Below are 21,709 nucleotides of genomic sequence, written 5' to 3'. Positions count from 1 at the left end.
ATCTTGCAGACTTCTACACCCCCGGCCACGATTACTTCCTTAGCAACGTGTTTTCTCCACCATTAGGGTTTCTATTTATACTCACGGCCACGATTACCTCCTCGGCAACGTGTTTTCTCCACCGGAGTCCGGCTCTAGGTCAGAGTGATCAGCTCCTTTACAATGTGACAGACAAGTACACAAACTTTCATGCAAACAGGTGGCAAACTCTGCATTTGTTCGCCACTACAGAGTTTAATGCTAAATGACCTTTGTCATTTGTGCTTCACAATCCTAAGTGCCCTTGTGCCTCTATGCCCACTTCAGGGTCCTGACCTGCGCGTGGGGGATTTCCCCTCTTAACACCGGTCTAAGGCTATGCGTTTGAGATGGGCACTTCCTTGTTCTTTAGTCGATCAGCTCAAGTAACAATCAATACTTATTTCTATCCGATAGTACCATAAATTCCCCTAATGTTCACTCATTTTTAACTGCATTGTTGGCTTAGTCTGACTCCCACAGACTCAATCATCTCTACTCCAGTTCGCCGATTGAGGCCAACCGATCAAACTCACCAGCAGTGAGATCCTGCCCGACTACGCCAATTTGTTGTGGGAAAATCACCACTCTGAGTCAGACTTAAAGATTCAACACGCAGTTTTATCGGACAAACCTTTGGAAGAAGCGCTGGGCTCTCCGCAGTGCACGCAGTTACCTTCTCAACTTTACAATGGCAGTTGAGCATCTTTATACTTTTTCAAATAATAGACAAGTACGGACATCGGCAGTTAACACATCGTTACACATAGAGTAGATACATTTATGCTTTTATTTCCCCCATCAAAGACTGATCTTGTTACAAAAACTCATTGTTTTGGTTCTGCTTTATCTCAAGCTAAGGTGCCTCAAGGTCTGATCTGTTTCCTGCAGCAATTTAAACACCAACAGGTTTTAACTTGCTGTGCACTGTCTGTGCCCAAGTCAGCACATCTTAACGTCTTTTCCCAGAGTCCATTTTGTGCCAGGTAACCATCTTGTGTCCTTTAATTTTGATTTTACTCCAACATTCTCAAATTTATTTTTCCAAGTCTTACATCCTTCATTACTGCTGCAATATATAAGAGATGATTTTACAAGGCTTTTTTCTCAGGGCAGCGTGGAGCAGATGGGCATGTGGTTAGGGTGAAGGGTTATGGCGCCACAAGGGTGACTTGATGACCCACACTAGACCCCTCGTGTTTCCTTTTTATTCTTGCATGGGATTTGGGCATCACTGGCCAGCATTTACTATCCATCCCTAATTACCATTGCAGGGGCACTTAAGAGTCAGCCACATTGCTGTGGATCTGGAGTCACATGTAGGTCAGACCAGGTAAGGACAGCAGATTTATTTCCTGGAAGGACATTAGTCAGGGGATAAGAAATTGTTTGCAAATTAACTTGAGAAAGCCCATATCAAGTTAGAATCATAGAATCCCTACACTGCAGAAGGAGGCCATTCGGTCCATTGAGTCTGCAGCGACAACAATCCCACTCGGGCCCTATTCCCATAACCCCACATATTTACTCTGCTAATCCCCCTGACACTAGGAAAGTGGGTGGAAACCAGAGCACCCAGAGGAAACCCACGCAGACACAGGGAGAATGTGCAGACTCCATACAGACAGTGACCCAAGGCCTGAATTGAACCTGGGTCCCTGGCGCTGTGAGGCAGCAGTGCCAAGCACTGCCACCCTTACAGTTCATATAGAATCAAACATTGTGGCAATGATCAACATGCCCTCAACAATAATTTGCATTTATATAGTGTCTTTAAGACCTCGCAAAGTTCACAGGGGTGTCATCAAACAAAATTTAGCACCAAGTCATATAAAAAGCTATTAGACCAGATGACCAAAAGCTTGGTCAATGAGGTAGGTTGTAGGTAGAGTTTTAAAGAGAGTGGTAGTGGGGTGGTGAGGTTCAGGGAAAGAATTCCAGAGGTTAGTGTTTGGACAGCTGAGGGCATCGCCACCAATCAAGGAATGATTAAAATCGAGGATGTCCCAGTGGTTGGAATTGGAGGAGCATAGTGGTCCCAAAGAGCAGTAGGGACAGTTGGGGTTGCAGAGCGGGCGAGACCATGGGCCAGATGACCAAGTGGACAGAGTTCCATTTCTGAAGTACGTAAAGAAAAGAGGCATGTCAAAGAATCACAAGTACATAGATCTTAGAGAGGTCTGTGAGACTGTACACAGCTGCAGCCTTATTATACATAAGTGCCATTATTACCACAGTGGTTTCATTAATCCACATTCTTCTTCAGTCCTTTCCAACTTCATTTAGTGATGTTTTGGAATCTTCTCTGCCTCTCTTGCTCTGGATACTTAAGTTTCTTTGGTTAGAAGACTTATTTCTTACCTTCCCTATCCTGGATAAGTTTCTCATCATGAACCCAGCATAACAAAAAAAAAAATTTTCTATAAATTTCTTTAGCTACTCATCAATCATGTACATTCCCAGGACTTTGGAAAAACAATGGAGCATCACATCATCAGATTTTGTTTTGTATTTTAACCATCAAATTACTTAGTTGCAGAGATGTTTCAGTAGTGGAGAAGTTCGGGAACAGTGACCACAATTCAATAAGCTTTAAGGTACTGATGGATAAAGATAAGTGTAGTCCTCAAGTTAAGATGCTAAATTGGGGGAAGGTAAATTTCAACAATATTAGGCAGGAACTGAAGAATGTAGATTGGGGGCAGATGTTTGAGGGCAAATCAACATCTGGCATGTGGGAGGCTTTCAAGTGTAAGTTGATAGGGATTTAGGACCGGCACATTCCTGTAAGGAAGAAGGATAAGTATGGCAAGTTTTGGGAACCTTGGACAATGAGAGATATTGTGAGCCTCGTCAAAGAGAAAAAGGAAACATTTGTCAAAGCTAGGAGGCTGGGAACACACGAAGCAAGTGTGGAATACAAGGAAAGTAGAAAGAAACTTAAGCAAGGAATAAGAAGAGCTAAAAGGGGTCATGAAAAAGCATTGGCCAGCAGGATTAAGGAAAATCCCAAGGCTTTTTACACCTATATAAAGAGCAAGAGGGTAGCCAGGGAGAGGGTTGGCCCACTCGAAGACAAAGGAGGAAATCTATGTGTGGAGCCAGAGGAAATGGGCGAGGTATTAAATGAATACTTTGCGTCAGTATTCACCAAAGAGAAGGACTTGGTGGATGATGAGTCTGGGAAAGGATGTGTAGATAGTTTGAGTCATGTTGAGATCAAAAAGGAGGAGGTATTGGGGTTTTTGAGAAACATTAAGGTAGACAAGTCCCCAGGGCCTGAGGGGATATATCCCAGAATACTGAGAGAGGCAAGGGAGGATATTGATGGGGCCTTGAGAGAAATCTTTGTATCCTCACTGGCTACAGGGGAGGTCCCAGAGGCTTGGAGAATAGCCAATATTGTTCCTTTGTTTAAGAAGGGTAGCAAGAATAATCAGGTAATTACAGGCCGGTGAGCCTTTCATCAGTGGTAGGGAAATTATTGGGGAGGATTCTTCGAGACGGGATTTATTCCCACTTGGAAATAAGTGGATGTATTAGTGAGAGGCAACATGGTTTTGTGAAGGGGAGGTCGTGTCTCACGAACTTGATCAAGTTTTTCGAGGAAGTGACGAAGATGATTGATGAGGGTAGGGCAGTGGATGTTGTCTACATGGACTTCAGTAAGGCTTTGACAAGGTCTCTCATGGCAGACTGGCGCAAAAGGTGAAGTCGCATGGGATCAGAGGTGAGCTGGCAAGGTGGATACAAAACTGGCTCGTGGGGTCAAAGAGCATTTGCTACCAAATAAACCTGTTGGACTTTAACCTGGTGTTGTTAAAACTCTTACTCGTTCAAAGAAGACAGAGGGTAGCAGTGGAAGGGTGCATTTCTGAATGGAGGGCTGTGACAAGTTTTGTTCCTCAGGGATCAGTGCTGGGACCTTTGCTGTTTGTAATATATATAAATGATTTGGAAGAAAATGTTTAGTAAGTTTGTGGACGACACAAAGGTTGGTGGATTTGCGGATAGCGATGAGGACCATCAGAGGATACAGTAGGATATAGATCAGTTAGAGACTTGGGCGGAGAGATGGCAGATGGAGTTTAATCCGGACAAATGTGAGGTAATGCATTTTGGAAGGTCTAATACAGATAGGAAATATACAGTAAATGGCAGAACCCTTAGGAGTATTAATAGGCAAAGGGATCTGGGTATACAGGTACACAGGTCACTGAAAGTGGTAATGCAGTTGGAGAAGGTAGTCAAGAAGGCATACGGCATGCTTGCCTTCATCGGCCGGGGTATTGAGTTTAAAAATTGGCAAATCATGTTGCCGCTTTATAGAACCTTAGTGAGGCCGCACTTGGAATATAGTGTTCAATTCTGGTCACCATACTATCAGAAGGATGTGGAGGCTTTGGAGAAGGTACAGAAAAGATTTACCAGAATGTTGCCTGGTATGGAGGGCATTAGCTATGAGGAGGGGTTGGAGAAACTTGGTTTGTTCTCACTGGAGCGACGGAGGTTGAGGGGAGACCTGATAGAAGTCTACAAGATTATGAGAGGCATGGACAGAGTGGATAATCAGAAGCTTTTTCCCAGGGTGGAAGAGTCAATTACTAGGGGGCATAGGTTTAAGGTGCAAGGGGCAAGTTTTAAAAGAGATGTACGAGGCAGATTTTTTACACAGAGAGTGGTGGGTGCCTGGAACTCGTTGCCAGGGGAGGTCTTGGAAGCGGATACGGTAGTGACTTTTAAGGGGCGTCTTGACAAGTACATGAATGAGATGGGAATAGAGGGATATGGTTCCCGGAAGCATAGGGGGTTTTAGTTCAGTCAGGCAGCATGGTCGGTGCAGGCTTGGAGGGCCGAAGGGCCTGTTCCTGTGCTGTAATTTTCTTTGTTTTTTGTAAATGATAACCAACCATCTACTTGTAGCCACACATATCAAAAAACACATCCGCATACAGATATACCTACGTGCGCACATACATATATACATATAAATACACATGTACAGAATAGAAATGCAGCAAATATTATAGCAATCAACTTCTCAAATAAAAATGAAAAAGGTTTGCAATCAACAAAATTTTTATCAACATAATCAGCTTTGTTCTTGCACAAAGAACTAGACTGTTTTTCTCAGAATCTGTCCCAAACACCCCCTGGGTCTGAGCACGATATCTGTCTGAATCCCAGGGATTTGAGCATAGAGCTAGGGTGTGAGCCCAATGTCTGTCAATGTTAATGATCAGGCCATGCATGCAGCAGATTGTGTAGTTTGCTGCAACATGGGTCTGTATTTTTAATTGCTCATGATGTTTCATTTGCAATACCAAAGCAGATTCTGTATCACGGTCCTAATAATGATGCAGCAATCACAGGCTCTGTTTTTGAAAGAGAAAATATTATTCATCCCTTCATGCAGCAGCTAAATCTATTTTTTGAAGTAATTAGTCTCCCTAACAGAACCATTCACTGCAAGATGCCGCATATGATTTGCTCTGACCTTGTCGCTTGAAGCTTTTGGGGACTAACCAGCCTTTTTCTGGCTTCATTTCATTGCAGGTATATCCAAGGTGCCTCATCTCCCAAGGACATGATGATTATAGTTGATGTGTAAGTACTCATTAACAGAACCGCTGGTCAGGGTTGAGTCAAAGATTCATATTCAACTCGAAATGTTAACGCTGTTTCCCTCTCCACAGATGCTGCCAGACCTTTTGAGTATTTCCAGCACTTCGGTTTTTAGTTCTGATTCCCAGCATCTGCAGTATTTTTCTTTTCTTACATTTCTGGGCACATTGTATTCCCCTGACAGGGAACTAACATCCGAGCATGTCAACACACCATTCTGTTGCCATTCGTTTCACATTGGATCCTAACTCCTGACACATATATTAGCAAAAAATAACTGTTTTACCCAGAAGGGTCTGGGAAATGGAAATGTGAGACAGGGGCCTGGAAATTCTATGGTGCCACGCCTGATTTCTGGCTGCAAATGGGCATCTAAGCGTTGGGATGGGGTACGTATGCCTGTTGTGCACATCATATGTGCGCTCCCTGCATTGTTGATAAAGGCAGAAGCTTTTTTCATTGTTTTTTGCCAGTTTATTTTTCTTTGTATCACTAATATCTACCAGGATCTCTGCTATAGTTCGCATTTTTGAATGTGTTTTTCTTTTAGTTTTAGTTGTCTATGGCTGTCTTTTTTGACAAGTAGAAATCTTGTCCTTTTCCAGGTATAAATTGATTCTGTATCACATTTTTATTTCCCATTGATCTTTTGTTGTTCGACCCAATAACAGGTTTATCTAGTTTACTGTGGACAGCATCCATCTGATCCCATTGATGCCAGCTTTATCTAAATCTCAAACTTTCAAAGCTGTTGCACATTTCTTCTCTTCAAGAACAGTGTTAAACGTAATTTTATTATGATCACTACTAAATAAATAATCACGTACCATTAGGCTGGTAATCAATTCGGCTCATTACATCAGTACTAAATCTAATGTGGCATGTCATTTTGCTGGTTCCAGAACATGTTGTTTCAGACACACACTCTAGAATTATATTACCTTTTTTGGTATGTGCTAGTCTGCTTTGCCCAAACCACTCTGCCTTTCCTACATGCTTGTCTAATCTCACTCAGCATTAATACACACTACCACTGCTTAGTCACTGCCAGAGGGTCTATACACAATTCCCACTGCAGTCCTGAATCTTTTCCTATTTCTTAATTCTATTCATAAATTCTTCACTGTCTGCTTACCTCTCGTTATATCCTTTCCTACCATTGAAGTAATTTTATCCTTAATCATTAAGGCTACTTTTCCCCTCTACCACTTTCACTATCTTTCCTGTATTTCTTTTGTATTAGTTTCTTGGAACTGAAGAAAGAAAGGGCCCCATGCAGCTAAACATACAAGTGTTTGAGTTTGTTCAAGAGACTCTGCAAACACATGGATTATTAATCGATCTTTGTTTTACTTCAAATGAATCCTCTGATTCACCTTGGAGAGATCGGAATGCTTCACGGAAATTCAAATTGGTCTGGGCGACATCAGTGGAGGGAAGGGTGATTGGAATAGTAATGTGGAGATCAGAATGGTCAGGTCGAGATCGGAAAAGTTGGGGTGTGACCGGAATGAATGGCTGAGATCGGAATTGATGCGAGGGCGATCAGAGTGGTCAGGGGGAATTCTTAATGGATGGGAGAGGCCGGGCCGGAGGGGCCGGGGCGGGAGGCGATTGCGATAGTCGGGCAGAGATTGGAAATGTTGGGAAATCGGAATGGTCGCGAGTGATCAGAATTATCGAGAGTGGTCGGAATGATTGGGGGATATCAGAATGGTTGAAGGTCAATCGAATGGTCAGTGTGAGCTCACAATGGGAGAGATCAGATTGCTCATGGGAGATCGGAATGGTTGTGGGGAAATTGGAATAGTCAGGAGGAGATCATAATGGTCAGGGGATATCGGAAATGTTGGGAAAACGGAATGGTGAAGAGAGATCGGAATAAGTAGAAGAGATCAGAATTATTGGGAGTGATTGGAACGGATAGGAGAGATCGGAAAGGAAGTGAGGAGATCGGCAAGGTCGTGGAGAGATCGAGGATTAGGAGGGGAATCTGACTGGTCAAGAGATGGGAAGAGATTGGAAAAGGAGATTTTTCTTTAGGTTGTCACTATCTGAGGTGTGTACTGCTCAGACACCATTAAGCAGTCTTTCAGTAGTTACCAAGAAGTCTTTATTGGCATTACTAAACTATGTTCATTTTTGCAGAAGAGGGCACAGGTATGGAGGGGACTTCATGGAGTGTCCTTCATGTTGCTATGTAGCCCTACACTGTTGAACTAAGCTCGAGGTCAGATGCCTTCTTACACCACCAGTAGATGGTACTGTACTCCATCCCAGGTTAATCCTTAGTGTACTGGATTCTTCAACTACAGAGATCATGGTGGGTTGGGAGAAATCAGAAAGGTCTTGTGTTTTGAATCATGGCAGGCTGGTGAAGCAGGTAAAGTGAATTTAGCAGGTAAGTTGAAAGGCACTTACCTCGCAGGTCCAACAGTCCTCAGGTCTCTTTAGTCTCTCGATTGCTTAAGGAATGCTTGGTTAGAGAAATGGTTGTCAAATCTAAATTAATGGTTAAATATGAGACACAGCCTCATTATAATATTTAAATTGCCAACCAGCCTCCTGTGATCAAGTTGGCTGCCCATCCCTTGTGCTGCCTCAGTTTAAACCAGAGGCTGCCCAGTCGAATTGAAGGTGAGGGTCATAATTCAGATTTTGATAATTTTAATGTGCCATCTGAACCAAACCCATCTTTTTTGCGGAGGGGGTTGGTGTTAAAGGTGTCCATGAAATGTTTACATGTTACAATTGTGCTTGTTTTAATAGTTCGGGGAATGATTGCAATGTTAATGCTTGTTTCATTGTCACAATCATTTAGCTAAAAAGAAGCAAAGGTGATTGACCCTGAGATTGGGGAATAGACTGAACCTTTTAAATTCTGAACCTGCCACACTTACCTCCCAATCTATGATTTGGTGCAGCCTCAACAATGTATAGATCCAGAAACATGTACACTGGCCTGTTTGTGAATGTATCCGTCTCTGTGTGCACATTACCATGTGTGTGTGTGTGTGAATGTGTCTGTATGTGGACATGTCCGTCCAAGTGTGTGTGAACATACCTGTGCCTGTGTGTGCATGAATACCTCTATGTCTGTGTGTTAACAGGTCTGTGCCTTTGTGTGTGCATGTGTTTGTCTGTGTGGCTTTATCCGTGTCCATGGATGGAATCTTCCAGTGCTGCCAGCAGCAGGAAGCTTGGTGGGCTGAGGAACATAATTATGCATGAGGCCAAAAATCAATTTCCTGACAGCAGGATGAACTTTAGCAATTCATTTCTCAGGACTCTAAAGGGAGGGTGGCTCTAGCTTCTCAATGAACAATGTCATGTTTATGCAAGCATTAGCAAGTCATCCTGGCACTCAACTTAAACACCAAAACACCACAGTGGAAGATGCTGGCGTGTGTGCATGTCTGTCTGTCTCTGTGCCTGTTTGTCTGTGTGTCTGTCTGTCTGATTGTGTGTTTGTGTGCGTATCTGTATATTCATATCTGTGTCAACCTCTGAAGGGCCACATTGATGTACTTTGTCACTTTTCAGAAGCGGCAGTGTCAGTGGCCTTACCTTGAAGCTGATGAAGACATCTGTTGTGGAGATGCTGGACACACTGTCTGATGATGACTATGTGAATGTTGTTTCGGTAAGTACTGGATCTAATATTGCAAAACACATGCCCTAATGGACTTGGACAGAATATATATACAATATGTTTATTCTTTACAGAGATGAACAGGCTATGGTCTGCAGTTGGTGGGTGAAGTAGTGACAGGAATTTCCTGTATCTCATGGGTTAAATAACCTTATCAGTTTGTCCAGCTTCTGTCTAATTTTTAAGCTTTCTCAAAATGAGATATGAGACAATTATAAATCATGTAATATTTCTGGAAAAGCTCCCAGGAGCCTTGGTTGTTGTGTCATAATTTCTAGAAGTGGTCATATGACTTCTTTAAATCTACCTTTGATGTCACCTATATAAAGTATTGCTCCCAGCACCCAATCCTGCAGGTTTGACTGGGAGTTTCCCAGAATCAGGGATTTCTTCCCCAAAATCTGTCTACAGCAGCCCAGGAAATCTGCATACACCCTCACCCCCACCTATATCCTGGTGCTCTCTAACATTAGTGATGTCCAGCTCACCAACTCGACAGAGATCTGTGACATCGTTGGAGTCCAGTGGTGAGAGCACAGAAGATTTGGGAATAAGTGGTATCAGGATTTCAGGAGTTGGCAGTTGGGGGCATCAGTGAAATTAGAGCTTTATTTTTATTCCTCTTCCACAGTTTTCTCCATTCCCCTCTTTCAGTTTCCCCTTTTCCCCCTCCATCATTTTCTCCTCTCCCTGTCCCTCTGTTTTGACTTTCCCTCTCCCTCAATTTCCCCTTTACCCCTCATTCTGTTTCCCCAATCCATCTCCCTTGGTTTCCCCTCTCCCTCAGTCTCCCCTCTCCCTCAGTCTCCCTCCTTTTTCTTGCTCCTGAGTGACCTCCATGTGTAAAATCCCCAAGTCATGTTTCAGAAACCTGGGGAACAAAATCACTTCTAACTGAAGGCCGATGCACTTTTAAATGCAGCTGCTGTTTTGAAACTGTGAACAAGCAGAAAAGTGTCCATGTGAGGATTCTTGCACACGACTCTCATTCCTGGTCAAAGAGCAATGCTTCCATATGCATTCATGTGTGAATGGGACGAACACCCCTCTCTGGTCCTCCAGGATGTTCTTTATCTGGAAAGAGTGAGGATGCCATATCTAGATGTACGGCACGGTGGCACAGTGGTTAGCACTGCTACCTCACAGCACCAGGGACCTGGGTTTGATTCCCGGCTTGGGTCATTTTCCGTGTGGAGGTAGCACATTCTCCCCGTTTCTGCGTGGGTTTCCTCTGGGTACTCCGGTTTCCTCCCACAGTCCAAAGCTGTGCGGGTTAGGTGCATTGGCCATGCTAAGTTGCCCTTAGTGTCCGGGATGTGTAGGTTAGAGGGATTAGCGGGGTAAATGTGTGGGATTTTGGGGATAGGGCCTGGGGTAGGATTGTTGTCGGTGCAGACTTGATGGACCGAATGGCCTCATTCTGCACTGTAGAGTTTCTATGACACATTTCTAGATGGAAGCTTCGCACTTGTCTGCTGACTTTGAGATAGAGGAAAACCTGAAAAGGACATGCTCATTTAATGTATCACTTCAATTTGTTTACACGTCCACTGAGACATTGATTTTGCAGGCTGCAGGCAACCTGCCTTCCTAATGGCTCTTATCCGGATGTGGAGACAGAGGGCAAAGTGCCGGTTGGTACAGAGCCAGGAGGAGCAAAGACCTGAGCAGCAAGTGCAGCAGGGCCTTTAGAAGGTCAAGATGCAGGTGAACATGGACCACTGCAATAGCAAACATTGGCCTGGGTCTGTCACCAGGAGTGCTTTTATCGAGAGATAAGAAGCAGGCAATGCCGGAGGTACCCTTGTATGTCCCAGGATATGGTTGCTCACACCTGCCAGCTTCTTTAAAATGAACTGAGACCACAAGGACTCCTATGTGAGGAAAACCAAATGAGGGGGAAAGAGGAACCGAAGGAAAGGGGACAAGGGAGACTGCAGAGCGCCTGCCCTGCAATGAGTGAAAGTGTGTCCCAGTGCCCTTTAAAAATGGTGCCAGGACCTTGACCCCATGAGGTAATGGTGCAGCGGGCAACCTCTGCCTGCCCTGCCATGAGATTAGCCAAACTCATTACCGATGTATAATTAATGAACTCAAAGCACGGTAGCACAGTGGTTAGCACTGCTGCTTCACAGCTCCAGGGTCCCGGGTTCGATTCCCGGCTCAGGTCACTGTCTGTGTGGAGTTTGCACATTCTCCTCGTGTCTGCGTGGGTTTCCTCCGGGTGCTCCGGTTTCCTCCCACAGTCCAAAGATGTGCGGGTTAGGTTGGTTGGCCAGGTTAAAAATTGCCCCTTAGAGTCCTGAGATGCGTAGGTTAGAGGGATTAGCGGGTAAATATGTGGGGGTAGGGCCTGGGTGGGATTGTGGTCGGTGCAGACTCGATGGGCCGAATGGCCTCCTTCTGCACTGTAGGGTTTCTATGATTTCTATTACACTTGTTCACCTGTCCCACCACCCAGCGGGAATCATGCCGACTTTCCTGCCTGTCACATGACTTAGCCTCCAGAATAGAAAATTCCACCATGGCTCCCAAAACAAAACTAAGTGCCCAATGGGCAGGGAAACTGACCTGGACCAAATCTCCAACACTTTGTGCACCACAGAGTGCCTTAGAGAGATTCACACTGGAAAGTGGGGGCGGGGCCTCATTCCACCCAAGAGGCAGGCAGCATAGTGCTGAGCGGGCCACTGCGCATGCACTGATCTGTCAATGAGGAGATCGACGCATGCGTGCGCTGGCCTCCTGATCACTGGCTTCCCAACACACCCCACCTCCGATCGTCGGCCTTTTGGAACCCCCTCCTGGGCCAGCCCCGATCACTTTTCTCCCTGCCTCTCCCACTGATCCTATTGCAGATACGCCACAGTGCCCCCAATCATTGCTTCAGCTTCGGAATACGGACTTCCAGGAGCTGCAGCTGGAGACACTTTCTGCACACATGCTGTCCCAGGCACTGGAAATGTTCCCAGCTTCCCATGTATCAGGAAGTGATGCATTTTGGTAGAACTAACGTAGGAGGGAGCTATACGATAAATGGCAGAACCATAAAGTGTGTAGATACGCAGAGGGACCTGGGTGTGCAAGTCCACAGATCCTTGAAGGTGACGTCACAGGTGGAGAAGGTAGTGAATAAGGCATATGGCATGCTTGCCTTTATAGGACGGGGCATAGAGTATAGAAGTTGGGGTCTGATGTTGCAGTTGTATAGAACGTTGGTTCGGCCGCATTTGGAATACTGCGCCCAGTTCTGGTCGCCACACTACCAGAAGGACGTGGAGGCTTTAGAGAGAGTGCAGAGGAGGTTTACCAGTATGTTGCCTGGTATGGAAGGGCTTAGTTATGAGGAGAGATTGGGTAAACTGGGGTTGTTCTCACTGGAAAGACGGAGGATGAGGGGTGACCTAATAGAGGTGTATAAAATTATGAAAGGCATAGATAGGGTGAACGGTGGGAAGCTTTTTCCCAGGTCGGTGGTGACGTTCACGAAGGGTCATAGGTTCAAGGTGAGGGGGCGGGGGGGGGGGAGTTTTAACACGGATATCAGAAGGACGTATTTTACACAGAGGGTGGTGGGGGCCTGGAATGCGCTGCCGGGCAAGGTGGTGGAGGTGGACACACTGGGAACGTTTAAGACTTATCTAGATCGCCACATGAACGGAGTGGGAATGGAGGGATACAAAAGAATGGTCTAGTTTGGACCAGGGAGCGGCGTGGGCTTGGAGGGCCGAAGGGCCTGTTCCTGTGCTGTATTGTTCTTTGTTCTTTGGGGAGCATGCCACAGCTTTGAGCTCTCCTACCATGACTTAGCCCTTTAACTTAAAAATTTTGGAGATCAAATAATGCAAATTACTCAAGTGTCCTTCTTCCCGGTCCTCGTGACTGCAGAATATAGATCTTACAAACTATAGATCGCAAAATAAGGACCTTACAAACTATAAGCCATAAAAGTAGTAAATGCTCACCCAATCAGCTGCTTCCACTTGTCCCTCGTCACTTTTGAATCCTGACATCACCTCAGGAGCTCCAAACTCCAAGCCAGCACTCATATTTCTCCCTGAACTCTTGCGCTGTTTTCAATCTTCTCTCACACTGTTCTCGAGGTGCTGCTGACTGTCTGTCCCAGTGTCATCCTCTCACACTCTCCTCTAGGTGCTGCAATATAGAATAAGAAATGAATTGAGTCAAGGTCTTTAGACTCTCTACTCCTACCGTTTTATAAACACTGATGTTCTGGATACCTTTGATAGTTTTAGTGCAGTGATACACCTACTCAGCAAGTGAATGCATTCACTGCTGTCCAGCACCACGCTTCCCACTGGCAAAGCATGGCCATCACTCTCCAGAAGGCTGTTCCGCATCACATCTAGGTTGACCTTAAGAAAGAACGTGCATTTATACAGAAGTTTCCTCATCTTCAAGACATCTGAAACCCCTTCAAAGCCAATGAATGCACGAGAATAGTTTTGTCATTTGTGGACAAATATGGCAGCCAATTTATACACAGCAAAATTCCATAGATATCAATAAGATCATCTTTTCCCATTGGAGTTGCAACCCAGAACATGTGCTCAAATCTCTGGAGGGAGAACTAACCCCACAAACTTGTGACTGAGAGGTAAGAGTGCCAATGTAGAACACCTTCCTCTATACTAGTGATGTCCTCCTATTTTACCTGCCTTTATCCGAAGACATTCATGACACCTTCTCTCAGATAAAAAATCTCAAAAATAGATTTCACAAAATAAACAAATACTGTAAAAACACCACACCCACTACAGCACTCTGCATTCCTACCCTTCCCCCGTCTCCCCGACGTCATGCTATTCAACAAAGGAAAAGCAACTCTTCACTTAACCTAAATATTCTACAGTTTTAGCCTGAAACTTTATTTTTAATCCATGTTTCGGACCCTGGATGCTGAGGATCTGTTTGAAGATGAAGAAATTGTATTGCTACGGATGTTATCATGAAGTATAAATGCAAACATCACATTAAACGGCCTCTTAGCATTTTTATTCACTTGATTTAAGACTCTGCTTTGGGAAGGTTAATAACTCCTGACCTTCTCACTAATTGCTATTTACCAATTAAATGGAACCAGCCAGGCTATTTTAGTCTATTTTCTAATTAAAAGCACTCCTAGGACCGGCCCCAAAACCTCAGTTAGTAAATTCTTGGTATCATGTGGACCTGAGGGTCGCAGTTTTAACCCTTGGTCTGGATTGAGTTAGCTGATCTGAGACATAGCGGTGATGGGGTCTCAGCAGTTCATATTGAAGAGGGCAAGTGGCAACCAGGATTCCCACTCCTGATTGTTGTCAGTGACTTGTAAGGGAAATACATGTTTGTAATATGTTCCTGTTGAATACACTCACTATTTTAAACTCAGATGCGGCAAAGTATCAGTGGTAATCAGCACCCATGGGACTCATTCTTGGCATGGGTCAGCACTTTCACAAGAGATAAAAAAGGTTAATAAGATTCAGCAGCAAGCTTTGATGAATTTAAATAAAGGAGATTTTTTTATATCACTAATTTACCCCGAATTAAATGCAACATCACAACCATTCACTCACCACCACACACAGTCTGTGCAGCAGATAAAGATCGTACACATTTACTGCTTACAATTATCTCAGTCTCTGATTTACCATCTTCAGTCGCCCAGGTAGCAGATCCATTTAAAGGGGAAGTGAGGGTCTTGTAAAGCAAAGAATTCACACCAGATTGTGAGGTTTCTTGTCGTCAAATATCTAAGTGGTTGACTCTCAGGCAAACTTTGAAGACTGTGTATTCTGGCTGCCAGATGTTTCACAGCTGTTTCTGAGCCTGGTTCACAAACTGGTTGAACTGGTGCTTCTGGTGGCTTTCATGAAGCCTGCACCTAGCTGATCTTTGGAATAGGCAAAGAAAACGTAGCTGTCCCTCGGTGGCTTTTCACAAGTACAAGCTCTTTTCCAAATAATGTGTGGCACTCGTATTCATTCTACATCTTGTGTTGTGTGTTTGAGACGGTCTGTGTCTTTGCATTAGAATGATCCATTCAAATCAGTTAATACTCCTTTGATTGTTTTCAGGGAAGGGCATCAACTCACATCAGTCTGGAATGTTCTGTGGTTTCCTCTTGTTTCCTCTCCACATCATCGTTTCCTCTTGAGACAGAGAAGTGGTTCTAATCCACAAAAGAAGTCAGGTGACCATGGGTGGCCATCTTTTCCAGCTTTTCATAGTTTTTAAAAATATAAAATTAGTTTGAAGTTCAAATTACGACTGGGCATGACACCTTTTTACGGAGGGAGATCTCCATTGACCCTTTGATCAGGGACCTGTTGTCACTACATGGGCCTTTGGCCTAGTGAATTTTCAGTGCTGGTGTGAATTTCATGCATGTTTCCCTCTTATGAGTTGGGGATGTGGTAGATGGGAGCTTTGAAGATGAGGTTACAGCATTTTGTTTCCAGAGGATGCTGGATCCAGACTTTATTTAACTCACTTTCACAATGCGGCCATCACTTGCAAAACCGACATTTAATGTATGTTCCCTAGTTGGATCCCTCAGTCTGATAACTGAGTGGCTTGCTAGGTCACATTAGAATGCACTTTGTAATCAGCTGTGGTTCTTGAGTCACACTTAGGCAGAATGGGTAAGGACAGTAAGTTTCCTTTGCTAAAGCAGAGTAGTGAAACAGTTGGGTTTTTATGGCAATCTGACTACTTCATCGCCTCTGTTATTTGCAGCATCTTTGTATTTCCAGGTGTTTTTAAACTGAATTTAAATTCTTTAACTGCCATGGGATTTGAACTCACATTCCCTGAATTATTAGCCTAAATTTCCAGGTTATTATATGTGGCGTAACTGCTACACCACTGAAAGGTGAAAATATAAAAAAATAGTGAACACAGATTTCAATGTGAAGATCAAGTTTGACCAAATACACTGAATGTTTTAAAGTACCAGAAAAAGTAGATAAGGATAATGTAGCTGACGTACTTGAGGTCTTTAGGATAATGAACATCTTGTTAGAGCAGCACAGCGAGCCAGAAGGCATCAGCAGGAGGCATTGTGCGAGGTTTGGACGCTGGTCACAAGTTTCCCAAACATTTATTTAAGCGGTTGACATTTCCATATGATTAGCGGGCCCACTAGCCTCTACCACCTCCTCCTTCGCCCCCCGGCTGGGAATGGTTCCCAACAGTGGAGTTTACAACAGCTCCCTACTAACAGGGAACAGATGCCCTCACCCTGCTGGTGGGGAAAGAGACCATTGAGGCTGTCCCCTGGCAAGTCGGGGGCAAGGGGCACTGCCCAATGGGCAAACTGGCACTGCCCACAGGGCATCTTGGCACTGCCCACCAGGCAGTACTAAGGGGGCGGGGCATATTGGGGGTGTGAATGGTGTGGGAGGACCTGCTGACAAACTGCAAGTCAGATCGGTGGGGGAGGAAGGGAGGAGGGTGATGGGGCCTGGCCATCGGTGGGGGCATATTGGGCCTGCCCCAGGTGGCGAGACCGGGGCTGGCCAGCGATCAGGAGGCTGGCGAAGGTGGGGGGGCCGGTGCACACGCGCCAATTTTCTCTCCAATAGATTGGCGCATGCATGGTGGCCCGCTCAGCACTATGCTGCTGGCCTCTCGGGCAGGAATAGGCCCTACCCACCGCTTTTCAGAGTGAATCACACTATGGCACTTCGCATTGCAGTGTCGGAGATTCATTCTGGTAAGTATGCCCAAAAAATGGGCGGGAATATCTCCCGTTTTCTTGCCCCTTGGGCACTTAGTTTTGTTTTGGGAGAATGCCGACCCAGATCAGAAACTTCAAGTATATTATGAAGTTAGACTAGACTCCAACTTTTTTTTCATTTTGACATTAGTGAGGATAAGGTGCTTCACTCCAGGTGTAATTCTATTGACACACAAGGAAGCTTTTATCAAAAATTTTATTTTAACAATACAGTTTAACTATAATGAATGAATTAGCTTTTACCAACTGAAATACTTAAACATAGCGAATGTGGTCCCGTTGTTTAAGAAGGGTAGCAGGGATAACCCAGGAAATTATAGGCCGGTGAGCTTGACGTCCGTGGGAAGTTGTTGGAGAGGATTCTTAGAGACAGGATGTATGTGCATTTAGAACGGAACAATCTCATTAGCGACAGACAGCATGGTTTTGTAAGAGGGAGGTCGTGCCTTACAAATTTGGTGGAGTTTTTTGAGGAAGTGACAAAAACGGTTGATGAAGGAAGGGCCGTGGATGTCGTCTATATGGATTTCAGTAAGGCATTTGACAAAGTCCCACATGGCAGGTTGGTTAAGAAGGTTAAGGCTCATGGGATACAAGGAGAAGTGGCTAGATGGGTGGAGAACTGGCTTGGCCATAGGAGACAGAGGGTAGTGGTCGAAGGGTCTTTTTCCGGCTGGAGGTCTGTGACCAGTGGTGTCCCGCAGGGCTCTGTACTGGGACCTCTGCTATTTGTGATATATATAAATGATTTGGAAGAAGGTGTAACTGGTGTAATCAGCAAGTTTGCGGATGACACGAAGATGGCTGGAATTGCGGATAGCGAAGAGCATTGTCGGGCAATACAGCAGGATATAGATAGGCTGGAAAATTGGGCGGAGAGGTGGCAGAAGGTTTGATCCGGATAAATGCGAAGTGATGCATTTTGGAAGAAATAATGTAGGGAGGAGTTATACAATAAATGGCAGAGTCATCAGGAGTATAGAAACACAGAGGGACCTAGGTGTGCAAGTCCACAAATCCTTGAAGGTGGCAACACAGGTGGAGAAGGTGGTGAAGAAGGCATATGGTATGCTTGCCTTTATAGGACGGGGTATAGAGTATAAAAGCTGGAGTCTGATGATGCAGCTGTATAGAACGCTGGTTAGGCCACATTTGGAGTACTGCGTCCAGTTCTGGTCGCCGCACTACCAGAAGGACGTGGAGGCATTGGAGAGAGTGCAGAGAAGGTTTACCAGGATGTTGCCTGGTATGGAGGGTCTTAGCTATGAGGAGAGATTGGGTAGACTGGGGTTGTTCTCCTTGGAAAGACGGAGAATGAGGGGAGATCTAATAGAGGTATACAAGATTATGAAGGGTATAGATAGGGTGAACAATGGGAAGCTTTTTCCCAGGTCGGAGGTGACGATCACGAGGGGTCACGGGCTCAAGCTGAGAGGGGCGAAGTATAACTCAGACATCAGAGGGACGTTTTTTACACAGAGGGTGGTGGGGGCCTGGAATGCGCTGCCAAGTAGGGTGGTGGAGGCAGGCACGCTGACATCGTTTAAGACTTACCTGGATAGTCACATGAGCAGCCTGGGAATGGAGGGATACAAACGATTGGTCTAGTTGGACCAAGGAGCGGCACAGGCTTGGAGGGCCGAAGGGCCTGTTTCCTGTGCTGTACTGTTCTTTGTTCTTTGTTTAACATGACAAGATTCTCACATATTTCTATCAGTTTCAATTTAAGCAATGTTCCTCATAGACTTGAACTCTGCTTCAAAATCAGCTAGCAACGAACACAGGCTTGCGTGTTTCTTTTTGTTAACATTCCTAGAGCCTTTGAACACCCCTGGAGAAAGAGATAGAGAGACACCTGTCTTCTGACAGCTCCAAAACAGCAGCTTCCAGAGAGAGAGAGATATGAAGAACGGTTGAGGACTCTGGGTCTGTACTTGTTGGAGTTTAGAAGGATGAGGGGGGATCTTATTGAAACTTACAGGATGCTGCGAGGCCTGGATAGAGTGGACGTGGAGAGGATGATTCCACTAGTAAGAAAAACTAGAACCAGAGGACACAACCTCAGGCTGTGAAGGCCACGTCATTGAGTGTCTTTAAGACAGAGGTAGATAAGTTCTTAATTAATAAAGGGATCAGAGGTTATGGGAAAAGGCAGGAGAATGGGGATGAGAAAAATATCAGCCACGATTGAATGGCGGAGCAGACTCGATGGGCCGAGTGGCCTAATTCTGCTCCTATGTCTTCTGGTCTCGTGCTTCTTTCAGAACCAAGCAGAAAACATGCTTTTCTCTGTAAGCTTAGCTCCTCCCATTGGTACACGACTCTGTCTCTTGTCAACCCATCTAATCATACTAAAACCCCAGGAGAAAGACCAAAAATACATTAACTTAAAACAAACACCCCATTATCTAGAATCAATTATTTTCCTGCATTCCCAGCATGGTGCTGCCTAGTGCAGACAAATCAGCACCGTGTATTCAGAGCTGAATTCTAAACACACCCTTTACAAGAAACATTATATAAACATATTTCTTAAAGGCGCAATATCTTGATAATATGAACCTACGAAGTAGGAGCAGAAGTAAGCCATTTGGCCCCTTTAGCCTGCTCCACCATTTCAATAAGGTCATGGCTGATCTGTTTGCATTTCAAGTTCTACATTCCCATTTACCCCTGATAATCTTTGATTCCTTTGCCTAATAAGGATATGGCTAACTCCACCTTCAAAATATTCAATGACCCCCACCTCCACCGCCTTCTGAGGCTGATGGTTCCAAAATCACACAAACCTCAGAAACAAGTCTTTGCATATCTGCCCTAAAAGGGTGAGCCCCAGTTTTAAAACAGTGCCACCTAGTTCTGGACTCATCCAAAAGGGCAGAGGAAACGCCCTTTCCAAATCCACCTTGTCTAGACTATTTAGGTTTTAATACACTTCAATCAAGTCACCCCTCACTCTTCTAAACTCCAATGGAAACAAGTCCTGTGCGTCTAACTTTTCCTCATAAGACAACCCGCTCATTTCAGGTATCTAGTAAATCGCCTCCAATGCATTTACATTCTTCCTTAAATAAGGAGACCAAAACAGCACATAATATTCGAGATGCAATCTCACCAACGCCCTGTGTAACTGAAGCATGGTAAGAGTTTTAACAACACCAGGTTAAACTCCAACAGGTCCAACCTGTTGGACTTTAACCTGGTGTTGTTAAAACTCTTACTGTGTTCACCCCAGTCCGACGCCGGCATCTCCACCTCATAACTGAAGCATAACATCTTTACTTTTATGTTCAATTCTATTGAATGGGATAGCATTCCATTAGCCTTCTTAATTACTTGCTATACCTGCATTCGAACTTTTTATGACTTTTATAACACCCAGATCCCTCTGCACCTCAGATTTCTGCAGCTGTTCTCCATGTAAGTGCTATAATGCTCTGCTAATTTATTCTTCTTGCCAAAGTGAACAAGTCCAGCTTTTCCCAAGTTATACTCCATCTGCCAGATTTTTGCCTACTTGCTCAACTTATTTATATCTGTCTGTAATCTTATGTCCTCTCAATGGCATACTTGCCTCCCTATATTTGTGACGTATGCAAATTTAGCAACCATGCCCCCGCTCCCCTCATCTAAGTCATTGATATAAATTCTAAAACGTTGCGGCCCCCAGCATAAACCCTTGCAGGACTCCACTCATCACATCCTGCCAATTAGAAAAAGATCATTTGTGCATACTCTGTTTTTTGCCAGCCAGATTCCTGTGTTTGATGAGGTAGATATAGAGGGGCTTTTCCCAATTGTAGGCCAGATCGGAATGAGAGACCATTGGTTTAAGATAGTTGCTAATAAATCCAGTAGGAAATTCAGAACGATCTTTCATATCCAGATGGTGGTTAGAATGCGGAACTCACTACCTCAAGGTGTAGTTGAGGCAAATAACATAGTTACATTTAAAGGGAAACAGGATAAGCATATGGGGAGAAAGGAATAGAATGATATATGGATGAGGTTAAATGAATGACAGGAGGCTTGTGTGGAGCATAAACACAGCATGGATCTGATGGGTCAAATGACCTGTATCGGCATACTTTCTAATATTTGTAACTGTGTCTTTCAACTTGCAAACACTCACCATAAACTGGAAAATAAGCACGAGTGTGAATGTGCTGGGGTTTAGCACAACAGAGGTTAATACTCTGGGGGCCTGGGTTAGAATCCCATCATGGAAAAATTAAACGTCTGATAAATCCATCTGGTTCACTAATGCCCTTTGGGGAAGAACATGTGCTGTCCACACCTGGTCTGGTCTGGCCTACATGTGACACCAGATCCACAGAAATGCAATTGACTCTTAATTGGCTGCTCAGTTGTGTCAAACAGCTAGAAAGTCAAGGAATGAATGAAACCGGACAGACCACTGAGCATGGTGTGGTTGTTGGAGATCAATCATCTCAGTTCCAGGACATCACTGCAGGAATTCCTTAGGATAGTATCCTAGGCAAATAATATTCATGCCACACATGCCAGGGAATAACCTTCTCAACAAGGGAGAATCTAGCCATTGCTTCTTGACATTCAATTGCATTGCCATTGTTGAATCCCCAACTATCAATATCCTGGAGATTACTATTGATGAGAAACTGAACTGAACTAGCTATACGGGCGGCACG

At 44.5% G+C, this 21,709-nt stretch overlaps 1 protein-coding gene across 1 annotated transcript in view; it reads left to right on the top strand.

Moving 5' to 3' along the window:
- Positions 1–21,709, top strand: part of cacna2d2a (calcium channel, voltage-dependent, alpha 2/delta subunit 2a) — a 1,197,503-nt gene that overhangs the window by 908,114 nt on the left and 267,680 nt on the right. The window contains exons 9-10 of the mRNA XM_078209320.1: positions 5,575–5,625; positions 9,187–9,286. Coding sequence (XP_078065446.1) covers positions 5,575–5,625; positions 9,187–9,286 — 151 coding nt within the window. The remainder of the gene's footprint in view (positions 1–5,574; positions 5,626–9,186; positions 9,287–21,709) is intronic.

The sequence above is a fragment of the Mustelus asterias genome, chromosome 3, assembly GCF_964213995.1.
Source record: "Mustelus asterias chromosome 3, sMusAst1.hap1.1, whole genome shotgun sequence".
Taxonomy (NCBI): Eukaryota; Metazoa; Chordata; class Chondrichthyes; order Carcharhiniformes; family Triakidae; genus Mustelus; species Mustelus asterias.
Note: the sequence above shows the minus strand (reverse complement) of the source record. Positions and strands in the feature narration are given on the sequence as shown.